This window comes from Staurois parvus, unplaced genomic scaffold, assembly GCF_062004578.1.
Source record: "Staurois parvus isolate SC_StPar_1 unplaced genomic scaffold, SC_StPar_1.0 ptg000839l, whole genome shotgun sequence".
NCBI classification, from domain to species: domain Eukaryota; kingdom Metazoa; phylum Chordata; class Amphibia; order Anura; family Ranidae; genus Staurois; species Staurois parvus.
Genome location: NW_028318635.1, coordinates 2,165,767 through 2,187,967, shown reverse-complemented (window position 1 = coordinate 2,187,967; position 22,201 = coordinate 2,165,767). Strand labels below are relative to the sequence as shown.

At 40.4% G+C, this 22,201-nt stretch overlaps 1 protein-coding gene across 1 annotated transcript in view; it reads left to right on the top strand.

Moving 5' to 3' along the window:
- LOC149443674 (uncharacterized) overlaps positions 1 to 22,201 on the top strand; it is a 627,829-nt gene that overhangs the window by 161,592 nt on the left and 444,036 nt on the right. Inside the window, 2 exon segments of the mRNA XM_089655378.1 lie at positions 11,504 to 11,678; positions 12,670 to 12,788. Of these exon segments, the coding sequence (XP_089511504.1) occupies positions 11,504 to 11,678; positions 12,670 to 12,788 (294 nt within the window).

Below are 22,201 nucleotides of genomic sequence, written 5' to 3'. Positions count from 1 at the left end.
GGTTTTAGATTGGCTAGTCCTTCGGTCACGAGTTGGTGAGAAGGGCTGGGGGTCTGACGCCGCGATCGTCACAGGTGCCAACGGTTCAAATCGCCTCTCGTAGTTGTCAGTAGTAGCTGTAGGCCCCTGATGTCCAGGTGGGCCCTGATCCTACAGAGTAAAGGCTCCAAGATCAAAACAAAGATTGAGGAGACAGGGGGCACCCCTGTCTAGTGATATTACTCAGTGAGAATGTGGAAGAAAAGGCTTTGTTAGCTCTTACAGTCGCTGTTGGATGTGAATAAATTGCATCCACCCTTTTGCACATATGTCCTCCCAAACCAATATGTCTCAAGCTACGTCTAATAAAAAGCCAGTTGATCCGATCAAAAGCCATCAAAAGAGATGTCTCTTGATCAGGCCAAGTAAATAAGGTTAAGGGCTCTGGTGGTGTTGTCCCTCGCCTCCCTGTTTGGAACAAAGCCCACTTGGTCATTATGGATCAAAGTGGACAAGTACGATAGGAGCCTATTGGCTAGGATCTTCGTAATTACCTTGAGGTCTACATTTAGCAAGGAGATGGGAAGATAATTTTTGCAGTCCGAAACCATCCCTGCCCTCCTTAGGAATCAAGACAATATTTGCGGCAAGTGTGGATGCGGGCAGGACTTCCCCATCCAACAGGGAGTTACATGACTTCTCCAATCTAGGTACTAAATGGGCAGAATAGGTCCGGTAGTAGAGCAAGGGGAAGCCATCTGGGCTGGGGGTTTGGTTCGTCTCCATTCCCTGCATCGCTGTTAGAACCTCTTGTTCCATAATGGGATTCTCCATTTCTTCTCTCTTTGCGGTGAACAGTTAAGGTATGCTTGATTGTCGAAGATAGACATCTGTAGTTGACGACTTAGTCTGGGAATTGATTGGAGCACCATAAATAGGTGAATTGTAAAGGTTGCCATAATAATCCCGGAAGCAGTTTGCGATATCTTGAGATTTATGCAATTTACCGCCCTGAGGGGACCTCAACATCGGTATATGAGATTTGTTTTTGGTATCACGAAAAACTTGGACCAGTAGCCTCCCAAGTTTACCTCCAAATTCATAGTAATGTCTCCAGGAATACATCAATTTAGTTTTTGCCTTTGTGAGAAGGATAGAGTTTAGGTTGTCTTTTAGGAGGTTAAGGTCAGCTGCCGTATCTGAAGCTAGGGCACGTTTATGAGATTGTTCAATGACCCTGATATGTTCCGGAAGGGTGTCAATGTCCTTTTGACATTCCCTCTTAACTCTAGTCCCCAGCTTGATATGGGAGCCTGCATGACACATTTATGTGCCTCCCACACCACCCATGGGGAAAGCTCATGGGTCTCATTAGTGGCAAAATATTCCTGAATGTCCTTCTCAAGGCCTGCTACATATTGTGGTTGTTGAAGCAAGCTTTCGTTCCACCTCCACGTTCCAGGACGTCTCACATTCTCCCCTAACATCAGGGTCAGATTGTGTGTGGTCGGAGATTGTTCAGAGGCTGATCTCTCCCACTACCAGCAAGGGAAGGGCAGACTAGAAGTAATCTAGATGCAAATACAAATCATGTGAGGAAGAGTAAAATCTATAATCCCTAGAACCGGGATGTTGAAGACGCCATACATCTACCAAGTACCATACCAAATTGATCTAACACAAACATGAACCCCCTTTCCTTCTTGTTGCAGCCGCCTGTCTTCTATCCGTATTACACTATGGGAGATCTCTTTCTGTTTCTATCCTGCCTTTTGATGTGAGCTGGCTGAATCTTACTATATTATCCCTGAGGGAGTAAGATATATATTTATATATATCTGATGGTTTTTTGAGATAAGCTAGTGTAGGAGTAGCGTAGGATTGGGGTAGCGCTGCACCAATTCACTTTATAATTTGCACAATATCCCTTTGGTATATGGTTGGGTGATAGCAGTCCACCTCTGACTTGCCATTAGTCCATTGTGAGTAGCGCAGGACGTCCCTAATGATTTATTTATACATCCACCAAGGTTTCCCCATAGAAGGTTTTTTTTTATTCTATGGAGGCTCGCGTAAGACATTAAAGAGGACTCTCTAGACACATGCAGTAGTGGGTCCAAGGCCTCCCCCCACTGTCCAAACTCCCTCAGCAAAGACCAACAATTTTTCAAAACAAGATTAAAGGAAGCCCACCTGATCAACTTTTGGTGTGTAGAAATTTGCCAGAGTTAACGGGGGACCATAAATAGTGCCCTTAATGAAGAGGAATCTCCCAGAGTGTCGGTGCAACTCCAGGGCACCGTCTTAGAAATCAAAATACTGACCCCCCTCGATTTGAGAGCAGCTGTGGTATGCAAAAGGTTACTGGGCGTTCCCAAATTTGGGCAACTTGGATTCCTTAAAATGGGTCTCTTGAAAAAAGGCCACATTGGCACGAGCTCGCCAAAGCTCACTCAGCATTTGAGATCTCTTCTCAGGGATATTCAGCCCTTTGGCTTTGATGGACTGGCATGCTTATGGGTTGAAAGGCCAAGTCTCTAGTTCCCCACAAATGGGTGGTGGAGAGATAGGGCCCATGTCATAAAACCATCCCACTTATAATATACAATGAGTCAACACTTGCTCACCTGACTACTTCTCGAGTGAGAGCAGGGCCTATGTGCAGGAAAGATGCAGTAGAGGTCATGGCAACCCCAGGTTAACACTGAGACCTTCTGAAAAGGTCCAATAAACATGTTCCAATCCTACCCTTTGCAACCTCGCATAACACCCCCTCCTCCTCAACAACACATAATCATTACTCATTTCCCACCACTCACAGGAACAATACCCCCCTCTCAGGACATGCTCTCCCCCCCACCAATAGGTGCGGAGAAGTTCGGGCCCTACGAGGGGTACCCAATCGATTTACCGTCAACATCACAGAACCCCCGAGGCAGATGTTAGAATCCAAATGCTTGGCCAGATGAAAAACTCAGCATGGGTCCCTCGGCTAAAGAAGCACTTTATACAGGAAGAGGATATACCTCTGCACTCCAGGAGTCCACAACCTCACCAGCAAACCCCAAGTTAAGGTTTGTTCTCTAAATAACAATAAACAGTGAACATTTTAAAATGCTTAACAATACTCAGGGTGGGGTCTCTGCAGCACTCCCAGCAAACCCCAGGAGGAGGCAGAAACCCCATCCTGTGGTCCAGCACTGATGACGCCACGGGGAGCCCACCACCCAAATAACAAAGATACAGAAAATGGACGGCCAGCATGTTTGTAAATATTATACGTCTCCCCCAATGGTATAAGTAGGAGATTAGGCCCACCTTCCAACTTCGATTTCCAAACTACTACCCTTAAACATATAAATGGTTTAAATACTGTGTAGTCTCTACCAGGGGTGGACTGACAACTCATGGGGCCCCCGGGCAATAGGGGATCATGGGGCCCCTGTGTCCTTGCCCAAACTCAAAAAAGCATATGAAAAAGGTACCAGGGGCATCTCATGAGGCCCCTTACTGACCCCGGGCCCTCGGGCAATGCCCGAGTTTCCAAATGGTCAGTCCGCCCCTGGTCTCTACATCTCTCATCAACCCTCAATATTTCCGCAAGGCGCGGTGGAACTTGTTGAAAGTCTGTGGGACTTTCCCCCATGCTTTTTGGGGGGTGTGGGAGAAACGTCTGGTTACTCTCAAGGGGCAGCCCCCTCTCCAATGCATATGATCATGACATAGGAACACAAGGGTAAACAGAGAAATAGAGGGGCTCATCCCTTCACCTGTATAGGCACTAGACATCGACTGTCACCTGAGCATCAGATCATCGGAGATGGAAGGATCGGACCCAGGTCTTGGAGTTGTTCATTAGGGTTCCGGGTCCAAAGGGCAGTCCCGTGACCTCTGTACGCTGGCACTTCTGGAATGGTGCCTTCTTCTTCTTTGGGGTAAGGGGTTAGAGGTTGGGATCGTTGGAGGGGAGTCTGGAAAGACATGAAGCCAGGCAGGAACTGGTATTGGAGCGATCCCCAGGAACTGAAACAAACCTGGCAGGTGGTGCACGGTGAACTGCCGATTGTCCTTCATGATGATGATGTGAAAGGGGTAGTCCCACTTGTATGTGGCCTGTGCAGTTTGCAAGACTTCTAGTAAGGGTTTCACCTTCCGGCACATCGCCAGTGTAGGCTTAGACGTGTCTGGCAGAAGCTGGACGGTAGCACCATCGAACTCCATAGGGCCCTGGTGCCAGGCCCGTTGTAAAATCTTGTCCTTCGCCCAGAATAAATGGATCCTCAGAGTATGTCCCTGGGCTGGTCACGGGTTGCTGCCCTAGGCACTGGCACCCTTTTTACCCGGTCCAGTTCAATCACTGAAGCAGGGTCCCGATCCAAATATTTGTTACAGATCGCTATCATAGTAGATGCCAGATCTGCGGTCGCCTTAGCCTCCAGAATCACCTTTAGGCTAATATTAATCCTCCGACTGTGGTTCTCTGTTATCTGCTCGCAGGTGCAACTGTATGACATGGGCATGTTGCTGTAAGAGGGCTGTCTCCAAGGCCGCAATGCGGGCCTCTTGAGCGGTTTGAGTAGCTTCCAGTCCCGATACCCATGTCTCTGTGGCTGTAACCTGGGCTCTCACCTCATCCACCTCCCTTTTCAGGGAGGATTCAATATGGATTCAATATGCAGGGCCCAATGTTCGAGCTTGGTTTTGGTAGGGAGTGAGGCCAGGCCAGACTAAGCTGAATGTGCTTGAGGGGTTCCAACTGACCTGACTCCAAGTGGATGGAGCCCGAGTCTTTCAACCATGCTGGGAAGTGTGAAGTACTGAGCCGTGAGGGTGTAGCAATCGGGGAGACAGCCCATTGCCTCAGAGGAGCAGCTGGGTACGTTGGATGTGTGGCTCCCGCCATGTTGGATTCCACATGGCGTGAAGGTCCTGAGCCTGAGGGGTGAAAATACGGCTCAAGCCTGTTGTCGAGCGGTCCCTGGAAGTACTATGGGACTTGCTAGCATTAGTAAATAGATAGGAAAGGAAAGTAATGTCATATTTACTTGCTTTAAACAATTTTTGTATACATTTTTTAGGTTACTTCCTGGTTTCCATGCCTAGACTAATGATGTCTTACATCCCTGCAGTCTTCAGTAGGGGAGGGAGCCAGTGACAGCCAGTGAGCCAATGAGAAGAGAGAGGGGGCAGGGCCAAACTGCGGAGCACACGGAGCAGGGGATGCCCCCATAGCAAGCTGCTTGCTGTGGGGGCATCTGACAGGAGGGAGGGGCAAGGAGCTCCAGCGGGGAACCCAAGAAGAGGAGGATCCAGGTTGCTCTGTGAAAAACCAATGCCCACAGCAGGTAAGTACAGACATGTTTTTTTTTTTTTAAAGTAAGCCTTTAGAATCACTTTAAAAATGATATCTAGAGACATCTCAGTAAATCTGGTACCTCTATTAATATTAGGCAGATAAATAAATGCCTTTTGCCTGTTTTTGGTTTTTGGTACAAAAATATTGTAATTGATCCATTTGGTTGTTTAGTTAGACATACAGTATATCAAGGAAAGTCGGATTATTTGGATCAAAAACCAGAGTAAACGTTAAGGTATCGTCATTGGAGTTCAAGATTTTGACACAATTTTCCAATAGCCATTTATCGTAGATCTCAACCAGGTTTTTATTGCAGTCTGTGTACCTGTTGTGGGAGCTCCACCTACTTTTGAACTGTCACTTCATCAAGAACAGAGGTAATCTAATGTGGATACTTGTTACAGTGACAGCTCTTTAAGTGAGAATTTTTGTTCCTGTAACAACTCTCTCTTTGAATCTCCCAAAATGAACAGTCAGAAAAAAAGACCGATGGGGAGTTAATCAAAAAAGTTAGTTAATTTAACTAAAAGATAAGGCCATACATTTTGCCCAAACTTTATACACAAAGTCTTGCAAGAGAAGGAGGAAAGCTGGCCCGTGATTATTTCTTCACACTCTTTTCACAAAGGTGATTGTTAGGGAGGGAAACTTTGCCAACAGTGTTCATTTCTGAAGTCATACTCCTATTTGTGTTTGATCTTTTAATGTATCCATAGGGCTAGGACAAAATGTTTACAATTTTGTGATTCTGTCAGGATTTTACAGCTGTCTATGGAATGTTTGTGAAAACTCAACATTTTACAGTCTACTGTGTGGTCACAGTAGAGCAGGAGCAAAGGTCATCTTGGTTATAGTCATTCTAGGCCTAGAGTTGATGTAAACTTATTGTAGATATCATTTTTGGGAGGGGGTGCTCATTCATGCTTGCACAGAATTAATTTCTGTGGGTTAAACATATGCATGGATACTAAGAGAACCCACACAGAAATACCTGTTACCAACTGAATCAATTTGCTCCCTTATTTGACAGAAAGGTGCGTGTGTACAACATTACTTTAAAAGTAAATAATCCTTTTCCACTGTGTTCCTTTTTAAATTTAGGACATTCAAATAATAATATAAAAGCGCCCCAAGAATATTTCTTTTGTCACATAAATAGCTTGCAAGTGAAGTAACTTGAAACACAGTGTCGCCTTTAGCGATAAATTTTCTGTAACACTCCTGACCGTTGTTAACATGAAGAATTACATTATTCTACTCAGGATGTGTTTCCAGCAAAAGCTGTGTCCATGGGCTAATTTGTGAAGCCTCCTGCTACAGTGATTTAATGTTAAAGGGAATCCTATCCATTAGAGTAATACAATTTCAATTAGCCGTTACACTTCCACAAATAAGTCTTGTGGACATGTTGGCAGCTGAGGGGCAGGAGTGCAGATGAAATCTTTTTATAATAAAATAACGTTTTAGATTGAACACAGGGCCTGTGGCATGCTAATTGTGTACAGCACATATCTGATTATCCTGAACACACACAAGGAAAGCAGATGGTAATTTACAAATGACTGCGATGGTCACTAAGATTAATCGAGCAAAGGTGGAATTTTTAATTGCATTTGCACCAGGAAACATTATAAGCAGATATTTTTCAAGCTGTGTGCAGAATATAGCAACAGAAAATGGAACCACATTCCTCTTCAGTAAGTGCTGGCAAAGGTAATAGGACTATATACAAGAAAAAGACTATAAAAATAAATTGTAATACAGTATACTAAAATGTACAAGACATATTAATTCAATATCAATGAACAATTTGCTTTTAGTTTGCTCAGTTTTATTTTAAGTGTTTATGTTTAGTGATCTGTCTTTTAAAAGCAGATTCGTGCATTACAAAAAAAGCTAGGTAAGGGTTCATGCACACTGCAGCTGAAATGAAAAGCCAAAAAACAAGTGTCACAGAGCTGGTCTCCCATTCCCCAGTCTGCTGCCTGCCAACCCCCCACCCCCCAGTAGCCCCTCACTCTTCTGTTGCCAGCAATCTGGCCCCCTGCCGAGGGAACATCCGAGCGCCCTGCTGTGGGAATCCACATGCAGGCTCCCTCCTGTCACCTCCCTCACTGTCCCCATGTGCACGGTGCGATCATGTGCTCCCGTGCTCTGTGCCCGACAGTCTTGTGTTGCCACAGCAACGGGAACACTCCTGGCCCTGTATTTAAGCGAGCGAGGCCCCGGTCCTGGGGTAGATCTCCTGACCGTTGTCCCTGCTAGTGTGTGAGTGAGGTCTGAGCTCCGGGTCAGTCTCCTCACTGACCCAATCCCCTTCCTCTCACTGAGTTCCACTGCCTGCAAGTCTGCTGCCGGATACCTCCCCTGTGTGGGGTTAACTCTTCGCTGCCTGGAGCTTCTCTGTGTGGATTAACCCTTTGCTGCCTAGATCTCTCGCCTGTCGGACTTAACCCTTTGCTGCCCGTGAGTTTCTCGGTGCAGATTAACCCTTTGCTGCCTGGAGCTTCTCTGTGCGGATTAACCCTTTGCTGCCCGTGAGCCTGGCGGACTTAACCCTTTACTGCCCGTGAGCCTGGTGGACTTAACCCTTTGCTGCCCATGAGCCTGGCGGACTTAAACCTTTGCTGCCCGTGAGCCTGGTGGATGTAACCCTTCGCTGCCTGGAGCTGCCTGTGTGGATTGACCCTGTGTTGCCTGTAACCCTCTGTGTCCGGCTCCCCACATCCATTAAGTGGACTAACCCCGTGCTGCCCAAAAGACTGAGCCCAATTCTCCCCATTAACCCCAATTCCCATGGAACATTGTCACTCTGTCCTATTGAACCCAGTGGACTCTTGACCTCCTGTTGTCCCACATTGCAATCCAGAGAACTTTACCATGTCGCTGTGTTTGATGTTGATCTGTGGACTAACAGATCTGTTGTCTGTACCCAAAAAAACCCCCCAATAAATGCCCGCACGTTAGATTCTGTGCAATAGGTCTTCGTGTGCTCTCTCTCTGCGCTCCTAGTATGTTACAATAAGCTTAAAGAAGTATGTTTGCGTGCTTTTGCACGGTTTGCACTCTTTTTACATTTTTGTGCATAAGCATTTTCATGAAATAGTGCTACTGCTTATGTTGGGGAGGCTGCTATTTCTCAGAATGCAGCTGCAACACAGGCCAATTTGTCATTGTCGCTACTGAACACATTCTTTGCTTTTGCACCATATTACATCTGAGCTCACCGAGGCATCAACTTTGTAGCCATGAGATCCTAGGAACGCCTTGTTTGCAACTGGTCAGCATGCAGTTCATGCTCAGCTGTGGAAATTGCTGCATGGTGGCTATTAGCTGCATTTGCGTAATGTCCTTAGCCATTTTCCAAGACCAAAAGGGCACTGGGAACGTCTTGTACTTACCAGGCCTTCCAATGAATAGGCAGTATTTTCTTAACCACTGTATATGAAAACAAATGATGATGAATCCTCATAAAAAAAGCATTTTTGCATTTTTGCATGCTTATGCGTGTTTTTGGGTAATGTCCTTAGCCATTTTGCAAGAACAAATGGGCAGCAGCACACAGCAGCAGGATCAGCTCTCAAGAGCACATGTAACAGAACAAGAGGAGGCAGGGCCATCAGGAATGTGTTATACCTCCCAGGGTTTCCAGTGAATAGACAGTATTTTCTTAACCACTGTATATAAAAAAGAAGGAAGATGAATCCTCATAAAAATAGTGTTTCTGTGCATTTTTGTGCACTTATGCACATTTTTGCGCAGTTTAATGCATCTTTTCTGCTTGACAGCTGTTCTCAAAAATGCTAGTTTGATAGGTTTTTTACCTGCATGTAAGCTCATATGCCTGTATAATCCTGAAAATGCCTATAGTGTCTCACATTGGCTAACATGCAGAAAAGTTTCCAGGCAGAGAAAAATGAAAGCTCAAAAGCCTGTAGGAGCAGCTTCTTATAGCTACAGTGTATATGAGCCCTAAAGGATGGAAAAAAGGTTTGGAAATTTGTGAGTGATCATTATAGCTAGACTAGATTTACTAAACTATAATGCACTGCTGTTGCAAAGAGTTTACATTTCACATGCATTAGGGAATTGAGCCTAAGGGATTGATTTACTAAAGGCAAATACACTTCACTTTGCACAGGGATTTTCTCTTAATGTACTGAATGTAGCAAAAATTCACTTTGCAAAGAATACCTAATCATTTGCGAAGAAAATAAAGAGAAAATTGCTTGCACATGATTGGATGATGAAAGTCAGCAGAGATTTACCTCATTTACTAAGGGAAAATCCCTGTACAATGTGAAAATTCCCTTGCACAGTGAACAGCCTATTTGTCTGTAGTAAATCAACCCTTACATGTTAACCGCTTCAAGCTTGCAGTATAATTTTGCAAGTTTTCTATTTGTTGGCTTGTTTTCTTAGCAGACATAACATTTCATTTTGTTGATATATATGCATATGAACTATATGACCATACATCTGTGGACATTTGAGCATCACACCTATGTGGACTAATTGGAATCCCATATCCAAACCATTCTCTGCTCTTCTGGGAATGCTTTCCGCAAAAAGTGTATCTGTGGATCTGTGGAAATTTGCATCAATTCAGCTTGCGATTGCAATTCCAATACAACCGAAAGATGTTCAGTAAGGTTGAACTCAGGACCCAGTGCCACTCCAGTTCCTTCATACCAGTATCATAAAAGCATGTCTTTATGGACTTGGCTTTGTGCACAGGGGCACAGTCATGCTGGTATGAAATTGGGCCTTTACAAACTGGAAGCACACAATTCTCTAAAATATTTCTTCATGTTCTAGCATTAACAGTACCCTTCACTGGAATCACCTGAACCCAATAATTTGGTAGGATGTCGACATACCTTTGGCCATATAGGGCATCAGTTAGGGTTGACATGTATAGGCAAGAACTAATAGTTTGATTTCCTAAACAAAGAGTACAATGGACAAAACAAGCATTTTAAACAGTTCAATTGAGTATAAACCTAGGTGATGATATTCAAGAAAGTCTGAGTTCCGATAGTAGTTTCATTTGCTGATGTTTGCTTTAATGAAAAAAAGACTTTGTCAGATCTTTCCTATGTACATCTTACTGGTAGTCTGGCACACAACTCTTTGATAGGAATCCCAACCAGGACACTGCCTGCATGGAGTTTGCATGTTTTTCCTGCACTTGAATAGGTTTCCTCTGGGTACACCGGTTTCTTCACACACGCTAGAACACACTGGTAGGTTAATTGTCTCCTATCTAAATTAGCCTTGGTATGTGTGCATGTAAGACTGGGACCCTAGATTGTAAGCTTTTTTGAGGGCAGGGACTGAAGTGAATGTACAGTATGTAAAATTCTGCATAAACTGTTACAGCTATCTAAATACCTGTAATAAACAATAAATAGCAAAAGTTTAATGTACACCTTAAGCCAGCCATAGATGGTTGCAGGAAAGAAACTTGACTCGCTCGACTCTCCTGTCAACACAGTCAGTGTGCCCTTGTGTTCTCCCAGCGGGGTCCTCCTAATAACAGCCTCCTAGCAATAATCGCATCTGAAATCCAGCAGACTGGTAGTACCCAAGTCGATAGATCAATCAACGTGGGTACATTCAGCCTGCCCATACATTGTATGAATCTCAGCTGGTTTCTGCTAAACCAACTGAGAGTCAAACCACCTACGGTCAGCTTAACACTCCACATCACCTCTTTGAAGTCCAAATTGTTCTGAATTTATCATTGTTTAAAGTAAGTTAGAGAGTTAAATATTCCTGCGGAATATTTCATTCAATTATCCAGTAATGTGTAGATAAAATAAGTAAACAGCATTTTTTTTTATTTTTGAAGGGAATCTTCACAAATTTTATTGTGTGAACATTCTTAAATTCTTTAGTAAATCAGCCTCAATGTTTACTTAGATGTACAAAGTATGTTACATTCTTCTCTGTATTTTTACTCCTATAATGCACTTAACCTAAAAGGTTGATTTTTGCATTAATTATGTTCTGTGTACATAGATTTATCCATATATTTTTACCATCAGTAGAATCCACTACAATGTGTTATATTAACATGATAAGACATTAGTTTGTAAGGCAATTTCACTATCTCAATTAAATAGTATTGTTTTGTGACTATATTTATCTTTTTTAATTCCTCAGGAGCTTGGGTCTGCCTGAATGGATTAGAACAATTATCTCAACCCAGCCTTTCTTTGATAACTCAGATGCTTACACAGATACAGTCAGCTAAGCATCTTGGGAAAGAAGCAGTCACTTTACAATTGGAAGAAGTCCCTTTAAACTCAGCAGGCTTATGCATTGCAATCATTAAGAGGTAAAAAAGCTTATTTTTGCGTTTTAGTTAGGCTAATTGTTGTGATTGCATTCACTTGATTCCCAGACTTCACAAAAACAGACGTTCTGCAATCACTAGACTGTTAGTATGTAATAATTCTGCTACTTGCAGATTCTTTTTAAACAAAGAGGTCTTTGTAAAAAAATAATGTTCTTGTTGTTATGCTTCAAAATGACTGTTTCCTGATCATTACATTCGCCTTTTATTATGTCCAATCTGTGGAGAATCATACATTTTAGAAAGATTTGGATTCCAGAATTATGTGAATCTCTGCACATTAGAAAGATATGCATGGTAATAGGTAAAACAAACAAAAAAGTGCAATTTGCTGAGTAATAAATCACAATTTTTTGTTTTTGGTGGGGCCTTCCTAGCCTGCTGTCATCTGAAAATGGGTCATAGGAGCTCAGAACTAAGAGTGACCTACAGGAGAAGAAGGGCCAAAAGAGTGTTGACCATACTCTCCTTTAACAATTACATCTACACTTAAAGTGAAACTGTAGCCAGACCTTTTTCTTTGTTTTGGATAGAGTGGGATGGGTTAGATCCATATCAGCTTTTAGTCATTGCTGTCTGTGTCTCCATTGGAAATATTTTTTTGCACTTCCTGCTCCATGTTCAAAGAAGTCAGTAGGACAGGAAGTGAGGGTTTCTCCCCAGCTGAGACAAGAAAAGCCTACCAAGTCAAGAGAGGTTCTCGTCTACCACCAATACTGTATTTGTTTGCTACATTTGCTTGAATCTTTTTTCAGCATTTCTTTTTCATTTGATCAAATTTGGTCCAGCTTCAGTTATCTTTATTACTTTCATAATGAACAGACATGATTCACTTGGTTTCTGGGACCATACAGTTTGAGTTTGGGATTTCCCCTATTTTGTTAATTTGGGAATGGATTTAAATGAGCATGCTATTGTAAGTTGTAATTTCATATGTTTGAAATTTATCTTATCTAGAATTTTTTTCTATAAGGTCACCGACTGGCCCAGAGAAGTATAAACTCCCTGACAGCCTTTTGAACTGTTTTCGGACAGTTGGAGTACACAGATGTCCCATCAGCTACATTCTTGAAGTACAGTTGATTTTGAGAGGTATTTGGTGCCTGACCATTAAAAATAGAACATGTTAAACCTTTCTGTAATGATGACTATGGAGATTGCCATTTCTGAGCTTTCCTTATAAAAAAAACTAGTCCTCTGCTTGTCTTGCCGATCCAATGGTATGCAGATCAGAATATGTAACTTTAATTTGACTTTACTGACCTGCATGCTTGTTCCAGGTCACTTACTCAGAATTACTAAAAACAGACAGCTAAGCAACTAGCATTTTCGGAAGGAAAATGGGATATTTGACTTCTCTATACAGTTGCATAGAGCAGTCTCCACTTCGTACAAGAATAAAAATGAATAGGCATGGCTTTACAGTTTTCTTGAGAATTTCCTTTGCTTTTCACCCAGTAGTAGTATACTTTTTGTTGAGCTTTCATTTTCACAAACTGGTGCTTCTTTTTTTTAATTTTGAAGTGTACCTGTAGCCAACGCTTTTTTTGTTTTGTTTAGAGTGGGGTGGAGGAAAAACCCCTGCCGTTAATTTTTCTGTCTTTGTACCATTGGGGAAATTTCCTTTCATTTCCTGTCCTAGAAACACTACATTAGAGGAAATTTCCCAAAGTGAGGGGAATTTCTCTGTTTCCACTGTTATACATTTTTTTCTTGCATTTTTAAATGCTAATTTTTTTTTATTTTACATGAGTTTTTGTACTTTCTTGTTGTTAACTAATGTGGATGCATTTTCATGTACTTCCATAGACTTCAATGGTCCAGAAAATGCACACAAAAAATGCACAAATGTGAATCAGGCTTTAGACAGTTGTACCCGAAAGTCCCCACTGAAAGATTTTACTTCACTTCATGTTTTGGGGGCAACTCTAAAATTCTTTCTTTCTTGTCGACAATGGTCACCAGGACAAATTTAGAGCGCAAATATCCCTAATCAGGATAAAGAGATTCATTATCCTAAACTGAAGAAAAGGTTTTACCTAGAGGTACAATTAAATATTTATCTATGAGTGTGTACTCCACATTTTATTTTGAAGTTAATTAGTGGTGAAATGGGTATGAACCATTCAAGATGTACTAAACCATGATTTAAAAAATATTAAGATAATGTGAACTGTTGGCGCTTTATAAATACTGTATAATAATAATAATAATGTCATAAAAAATACTTTTGTTTGGTTGCAATTTATACCACAGGACAGGAAAGGGTTAAAATAATTTAGTCTGCTCAATAAGTCCCACAGAATGCACCTTCAAAGATGAGCTGATCTTTTATAAAAGTACATTTCTAGTTATATTTTCATATGTCTTATAACTGCCATGTGGTTATTTATTCTGTTTTGTCTTTCATCCGGTAGAATATAAAATATTTTCAGTTTATTGACTCCAAGCCATGGGAACATGTTTATTTGAGTCCAATGAAATTTCCATTTCTCAGCATTTTTATCAAGTCAGCAAATAAACTTTATGTATTTAGTATTATGATCAACATGTACATCAGAAAGGACATTTGAGATATTTTTAATTGCACTTCATGCTTGCACTTGTATGAAGCAAATAAAAAAAAAGTTTGGCTTTCAGAAATAGCAAACAGGCTTCCAGCCATCAGAGCAGATGGATGGCAGCATAGGAAGCCAAGAGAATGTGTAAATGTGTCTCTAATGTGTTTATTGGAGAGGGCATTCCAAGCTAGGGGATGGAGAACCCACAGTGTCCAAGCTGCTGTTTGCATTTCACCGACAACAATGACAACCATGGTGTATACATCCCATAAATAACGTATGGGGATTCAATTTGTGATAAAAGCTCCTTAATGTTATTTTACAGATCAACAGGTAAAATCAACTGTTAAAGTGTAACTTCAGCCAGAACATTGTTTTTAGATTTGGTTAGCATAGGGAAGAATTAGAACATTTTTATATTGTTGTCTGGGTCCTCATTAGACAGATTTCCCTTCCCTTTATGCTGACCAATGTCCAATGTCTCACAGAAAGTGAAAGATATTCTTTCACAGAAAGTCTGTGGAAGACCACAATAAAATCCTAACACAGGTTCTGCTCCATGATACAAAAATATGCACCATTACTACTATCCAGTAAAAATTGCAATTGTGAGAAAGTTCACTTAGTGTACATCTAAGTGGTCTGTACTTCCTTTTTGCATCCAGATTCTGCAGGGTTTACACAGGGCTTTCTGGTGAGACTGCAGCTTCTAGTCACCTGACCCTGTGCGATCTCTCTTTTAAGAAAAATTCAAAGGGCAATCCCAAGAGTAAGGGAAATGTCCTATACATTTATAGCCTTGGATTAAAGTGGTTGTAAGCCTCAAACATGAACTATGAACAAGGCATATTCCTCTATAGTGTGTACATGTCTCAATTCAGAGCACCAAATGCCATTTTTCTGTCTGGTGCACCAATCCTCTGCTACCAGCATGAGTCACTTCTGTCAATTCTCCCTGAATCCAAGAACAAAATGGTGATGGGGAGGGACCTCCAGCAGAGTGACAGCCTCACCTCTGTTCCTGTGAGCTGTGTGGAGGGGGTGTTCCTCTTCCCTCGAATCAGCTTTCAGGGCTCTCGCTGAGTTCTGCAGAGTGTAATTTCAGCTCCCCACCCCCTTTTTAGACAAGTTTTTTAAATTCAGCCCTTTGAATGGAAGTAGAGAAGACTGCTGATAAACAGGTGCAATTTACGCAGGAAGATTTGTTTCATCTCTGTGTATCACCTGAGGCCAGTGACCTCACTGAGTATATGTAAGGGTTTACAACCACTTTAAGAAAGTATTAATACTGCTGGCAACCATAGGGATTTCATATTCAGGGCAGCCAGCTGCACAAGATAAATACCAGGCTGAAATGGGGGACTATACAGTAGGGTATGTGCCCATCCGGAGTTAAATGCAAATACAAATATGACTGTTCATCTATGAATGATACTATAAAGATCTGTAGAACTGCCAGTGTTGTTATCGGTATGATATTACCAAAAGATAACAGAACTAAATTTTATATATGCCTAGATGCGACCTCATGATGCATATATGCAGGGCAAGAAAAGTGAGTTCTAAAATCCTGCAGCTGCTCATACATCTGTATCTACAGTTGCTTGAGGTTGCATTCTGAGAGTGTGCTCACGGCACACTCCCAGCACACTTACTGAGCTGTAACCGGCCACTCTTGGTCAAGGTTTCTGATCTGGGATGGGTTCCTTATCATGTGACCATGATGGGAGCCAATCACAGCAGTCACATGATACACAAGCCGTACCCCCCAAAGCACCCTTAATGTTCTATCAGGGGGCAAATTAAGGGCTTAAACTAATAACACAAACAAGTGTACGTACAGTGTGTCTACATTGAACACATTGGGGTTGATTTACTAAAACTGGAGAGTGCAAAATCTGGTGCAGCTGTGCATGGTAGCCAATCAGCTTCTGAATTCAGCTTGTTCAGTTAAGCTTTGACAATAAAACCTGGATGATTAATTTCTATGCAGAGCCGCACCAGATTTTGCACTCTCCAGTTTTAGTAAATAATTCCCATTTGGTCATTCACATAACAGTGTGGGCTGGCCCTATTTTTCAATAAAGGTTATCACTGAGACATGACACATTTAGTTTTATTTTTAACATTCTTTAAACATTCAGACTGAAAACAAATCTTGAAGCATGATTTATAGAAATGACTAAAATGCCTTTAACAGCATAACCTCAAGCATAGGTTTCACAATGGTGATGAGGAATTTTGCAGTTTCAGATTTTAATTAATTGATATTTCAGGGATTCCTTATGTGAATAGCTCTTTCTTGTTCATGCCACAGCATTTCAGTTGGATTGGGGTTTAAACTCTGACTGGACCATTGTAGAATGCAAATATTTTCAGTTTAAGCTATTATATACTGATTTTGAATTCATTGTTCTCTCAATAGCATGGTGTTGGGACAATGAGATAGTAAAGCAGCCCCAAACCACGATGCTCTGTTTGCCATGCTTTTCATATGGGATGAGGTGGAGGTGATGTGTACACAGTTTTTTTTACCTTCAAACCTTTTTTTTTTACTTTCAAACCTTCTGCATAAGAATTCAATATTTGCCACATTTGTCCACAAAACACTGTCCCCAAAGTCTTGTGGAATATTCAGATGCAGATAGTCTTTTCTGAACTTGAGACATGAAGCAGTATGTTTCAGAAAGTAATATCATTCCTTATGATCTCCATTTATGATCACCATTGTTAATTTTTTTTCCGATATTGAATGCAAACAGATACCTATGAACAAGTTAAAAATGTCTACATGCCCTGGGATGTTAACCTAGTATTCTTTCTCACCTCTGTAAGCATTACACACTGCACTATTATGATCACTGTATGATGCCCACTCTAAGGGAGCAGAACAAAAGTGCTATATTTAATCCATTGATAGATAATCTTTTTTTTTACTGTGAAATGATGAGCACCCAATGCTTTGTAACTGTTCCCAGATTTGTGCATTTATTCAGTATTTAAGTTCTAAGTGCCTACTGTTCACACAGATCTTTGTAAAATAAGGAGACTCGATCAGTACCTTTTTTTTAGGCATGGACATCTTCAAACCTCTGTTCTAATCTCATTTCATTGTCAGGAATACCTAGATCTAATTGTCCTATTTTTTAGATGTCTTTATACTAAAGATCCACACGGTTATTTTCAAATTCCAAAAACATTAATTTAAACTGTTTGTTCAAGAAATATATGTTATATTCAGTGTCTGCTACTTATTATATTCCTTGAAAATAAGACCACATTTTTAGAGTCATATATAGTATTTATTTACAGTATATTTTGCATTAGAGGTTAGTGATGCAAATTTAAGGGCACTTTCTGTTACACATTTATACTTTTTATTTGACACTTTAGTAATAGGTAAAATGACAGGTAAAATAAAAATGCTGTAACAGACCACAAGTGCTCCTCAAAATACCAATACCTATGTATTTAAGTATACAAAGAGGGTGATGAAAATAAAATGTAACTAGCTACAATTAGATAAAAATGGCTTACTGTGCATATGTATGCAACAAAACTTTGAATAGAGAGAAAACACTATTTTTGCATTTTGAGAAGTCCTATAAATGTGTATGCCATTGAAGATGTATTTTTTTTGCTGTTCTGCTTGAAAAATCTTGACAATCTATGACAAAGCCACTCTTGACTAGTGGCTTTGTCATAAAAAAAAACAAAAAAAACTTTCTTGGGTAGATTTCCCATGTTCAAATAAATCAATGGGTTATATCAGTTGTATGTTGAGGAGAGAAGGATGACAACTAATGTGCTAGTTTCCAATCTATTTAAGTTTTTTTTAAACATATATGTAGCACTTCCCATGAAGGAGCCGCTGAATGTTTGGGTACCTCTGTTCCTGGTGCTGACGACCGCTTTAACAAGACCACACCTAAAACCTATTAAGGACTTGTTTTAGCATTGTCCGTGGGCACCTCCAATATAACCGCTCAGTCTTCAACAAAATACTGCTGAAAGCTCCTGCACTGGGGATAATTTTTCCTGTCTAGCATAGTCCACCAATTGGGAAGAGGGAGTGATAGGCTGCAGTAGACAAATGTCCTGCAGGGTAAGTTAAAGGGACCAAAATCCAGGCTGCATAAGTGTTTGGAAGTCGTTCATGGAAAGTACACATATGCTTTAAATCAATTAAATTAAAACCAATAATACACTGTTACATTTAAAATGAAACTAGATTTAATTAGAAGCAATGAATGATGAATTTGAAGACGTATATCATTGGTCATATTCGTCATTCATGATTGTTCTATTTTTATTAACACAGACCATTAAATTTCAGAATACTACCACTTTGTTTATACCACTCAATCAGAGAATTCAAAAATGCAAATGTATTATTAACAGCAAATGTTTGGCATGCATATAAAAGAAATACAGATCATACTTAAAGTTCTAAAGCAAAAATGTTTTGCCACTGGCTGTCCCCCCCCCAAACACTTGCCTGGGTTCTTTATAGGTCCAGCACTGTGCCCCTCTGCAGATCGTCTCCATTGTTTGTCTCTTCTCACAGGAGGACTGGGCAGCAACCGGAGCCATTGGCTTCTGCTGCTGTCAGTCAAATCCTGTGAACAGAGTGAGGGGTGTGGGGCAGAGCTGCACTGTGTGAGTCCATAGACAAACACAAGGCAGCTTGAGAGGGAGCCCGTAAGTCTGCCCCATAGCAAGTGACTTGCTATGGGGGCAGAAGCAAAGGAGCTAAGATCACCAGCGGGGCGTGCCAGAAGAGAAGGTACGGGGCTGCTCTGTGCAATACTATTGCACAGAGCATGTGAGTATAACATTTGCCTTTTGAAACACTTTAAGGTGTTATTTTCTATTGTGCAATTTTTTTCATTGAATTCCTATAAATCTATGTCCACTTTAATTATGCAGAACTGTCATCCATCTATAAGTAAGTGCATCAGATATTATAGACTGTAGAACCATTTAAAAGCTTGGAAAGACCTTATCAATGCTTTTAATTTTCACCTGTAAGAAATATGCAGACATATCAGTTCCAGTAATACAGGCTAGAGCTTTTAGCGTTTTTCTGTGATGGGAAGCTCATCTTGGCAAACATTCATAAATCTTCAAAACTCTATTAGCAAACGTGCTATGTTCTTGGCACAAATGAGATAAAATAATTAGTCTTCAAATATGGGTAATTATTATAATTTGGCCTATTCCTTCAAGTGAAAATTGATTCACATTGTTTGTACAACATTAATCAGACATGTTTTTGAGAGATATTTGTTTCTAGTTGTATACTGCTTTGATCACATTCTCTCTGTCTCTCCACATATAAAGTACCATTTTTACTGAGCTACAGAGCACAGCAAATATTGGACGTATCTCTCTACTGCTGTAATATTGTTTATACTGGTCTAGAAAATGTGCATAGATATTGATTTAGAGTGCAATAATGATAGCTAATCATTGGGAGTATTAGAATTTATTTTTAACTGACTGCTCCTCTAAAAAATTAAAGGGAGAAAGTGGATTATTAACTAAAAAGATTTTTTTTTAAATCAAGGAAGGAGTGACACTTGCAAACTGATTAGCTGATGTAAACAACAGCTCCATTTTTTTTATTTCAGTAGACAATGTTCAGTCTTTAAACTATTAGTCCTCATGCACACTTGACGTTTTTACAGCGGCTGTTTTTGGCTTTTGACATTTTTCTACATCTAGTAAACACCCCAGCATCTTATCCTATGGGGTTTATTTACTAAAGCTGGAGAGTCCAAAATCAGACTCACTTCTGCATGGAAACCAATCAGCTTCCAGGTTTCATTGCCAAAGCTTCATTGAACAAGCTGAGGTTAGAAGCTGAAAAAACCCAAGACTAGTGGGTTTCTAGAGAAGTTTTTCAGCTGTAAAAATGCTCTAACACTGAAAAATACGACAAAATGCTGTAAAACGCTGTAAAATGTTGCAAAGCGGCGTTTTTGGATTTTTTTTGCCCAAAACAAATTGGGGTGTTTTTGGTAACAAAAATGCTAAAAAACGCAAACATGGAAAAATGCCGCTAAACGTGGCAAAACGCCGCTAAAAGTGAATTCAAAAATGCTGAAAATACACGTTTTTAATGTGACTTTACACAGCTAATGTTACCAGTGTTATCAAAATGCCCAGTGTGCATGAGGACTTAGAGTTTATTCACACATGTGCAGTGTGGATTGAAGCTCACATTTCACAGCTGATTGATACAGTAGTTGTTCAGTGGTTCATGTCAGGTTTACATCAGGTTCAGGACAAGATTAGCTCAGGATTTTTACACATATGTGTTTTAGAAATGGTTCCCATAGAAGTCATTAGCCTGTAATCACAGTAAATATCCATCTGCGCTTATTGCGGAAGTCACAAACCTTACTATAGCTGCTGCCACTTGACTTAACCGTTTCAATACCGTGCAATTTTATACCTTCCTGCCCAGGCCATTTTTCAGGTTTCAGCGCTCTCACACTTTGAATGACAATTGCGCGGTCATACAACACTGTACCCAAACTAAAATTTCATCATTTTCTTCACACAACTAGAGCTTTCTTTTGGTGGTATTTAATCACCACTGGGGTTTTTATTTTTTGCTAAATTAACAAAAAAAGACCAAAAATTTTGAAAAAAAACCACATTTTTCTTTGTTTCTGTTATAAAAGTTTACAAATAAATAATTGTTCTTCATAAATTTAGGCCGAGATGTATTCTGCTACATGTCTTTGGTGAAAATAACCCAAATTAGGATGTATTTTTTAGTTTTTAGGAAAGTTATAGAGTTCACAAACTATGGTATAGATCTGAATATTGATCAATCCTGAAGTACTGACGGCCAATCTAATTTCTTGAGGTCCAAGAATGTCAGAATAGTACAGATATCCCCAAATGACCCCTTTTTGCAGAGTAGACAGTCCGACGTACTTTATAAGAGGCATGGCGAGTTTTTTGAAGTTGTATTTTTTTGTCATAATTTTTCGGAAAATGAAAAAATGAAAAAAATTATTTTCACTATTTTTTTTTTTACATACTGTCACCAGTGCAGTACAGCGTCATCATATAACTGGCATGGCGGTGAACAGGGACACTGACTGGTGACAGTATGAAAAAAAAAAAAAAAATATATATATATATATATTTTAATTTTTTTATTATATTAAATTTTTTATTACATTTTTTTTTATTTTTTTTAAGATTTTTTTTCATATTTTACTATGACCAAAATAGTACAATGTTACCATAGTAACATTGTACTACTTTGGGGAAGTGATCAGTATTTTTTTTTTTTTTTTTTTTTACACAATTTGCTTATAGCAAAGAATTACTTTGCTATAAGCAAGCATTTACCTGAATGAAATCGATTCATTCAGCTTTTTTTTTTTTTTTTTTTGTGCTTAACTGTGATTTGGTCACAGCTAATCACATGACATGTGCATGTGATTAGCTGTGACCATTCACAGCTAGGCACTAGTATACAATGGATGGCATCATGAATGAAGCCATCCATTGTATACAACTGTCATGTGACCTGCTGTGATTGGTCACAGCAGGTCACATGGTACCAGCAACGGGAGCCGGTACTCGGATCTGTCATCGGCCGTGTCCGAGGTGCACGGCCGATGACAGATCGCACTGCTGCGCCGCTCTGCACTAGCGCAAACGGCGCATGTGCGGGAGCACGCCGAATGGCGTGCACCCGGAATGCAGATACACATCTGAAGCCGCCAAACGGCTATTGGCCGGGTGGCTAATGGTTAAACCAATAAGTAAAAATACAAAGTACTGTGAATAGTGAAGCACTATAAATCAAATGCTATCTAATAAATAACAATGAGTGTTATATATTGCTAGCCATGCCAACACAATAGTGCTCAGTGAAAAAAAATTACAGACAAATATATATCTCATTCAACAAAT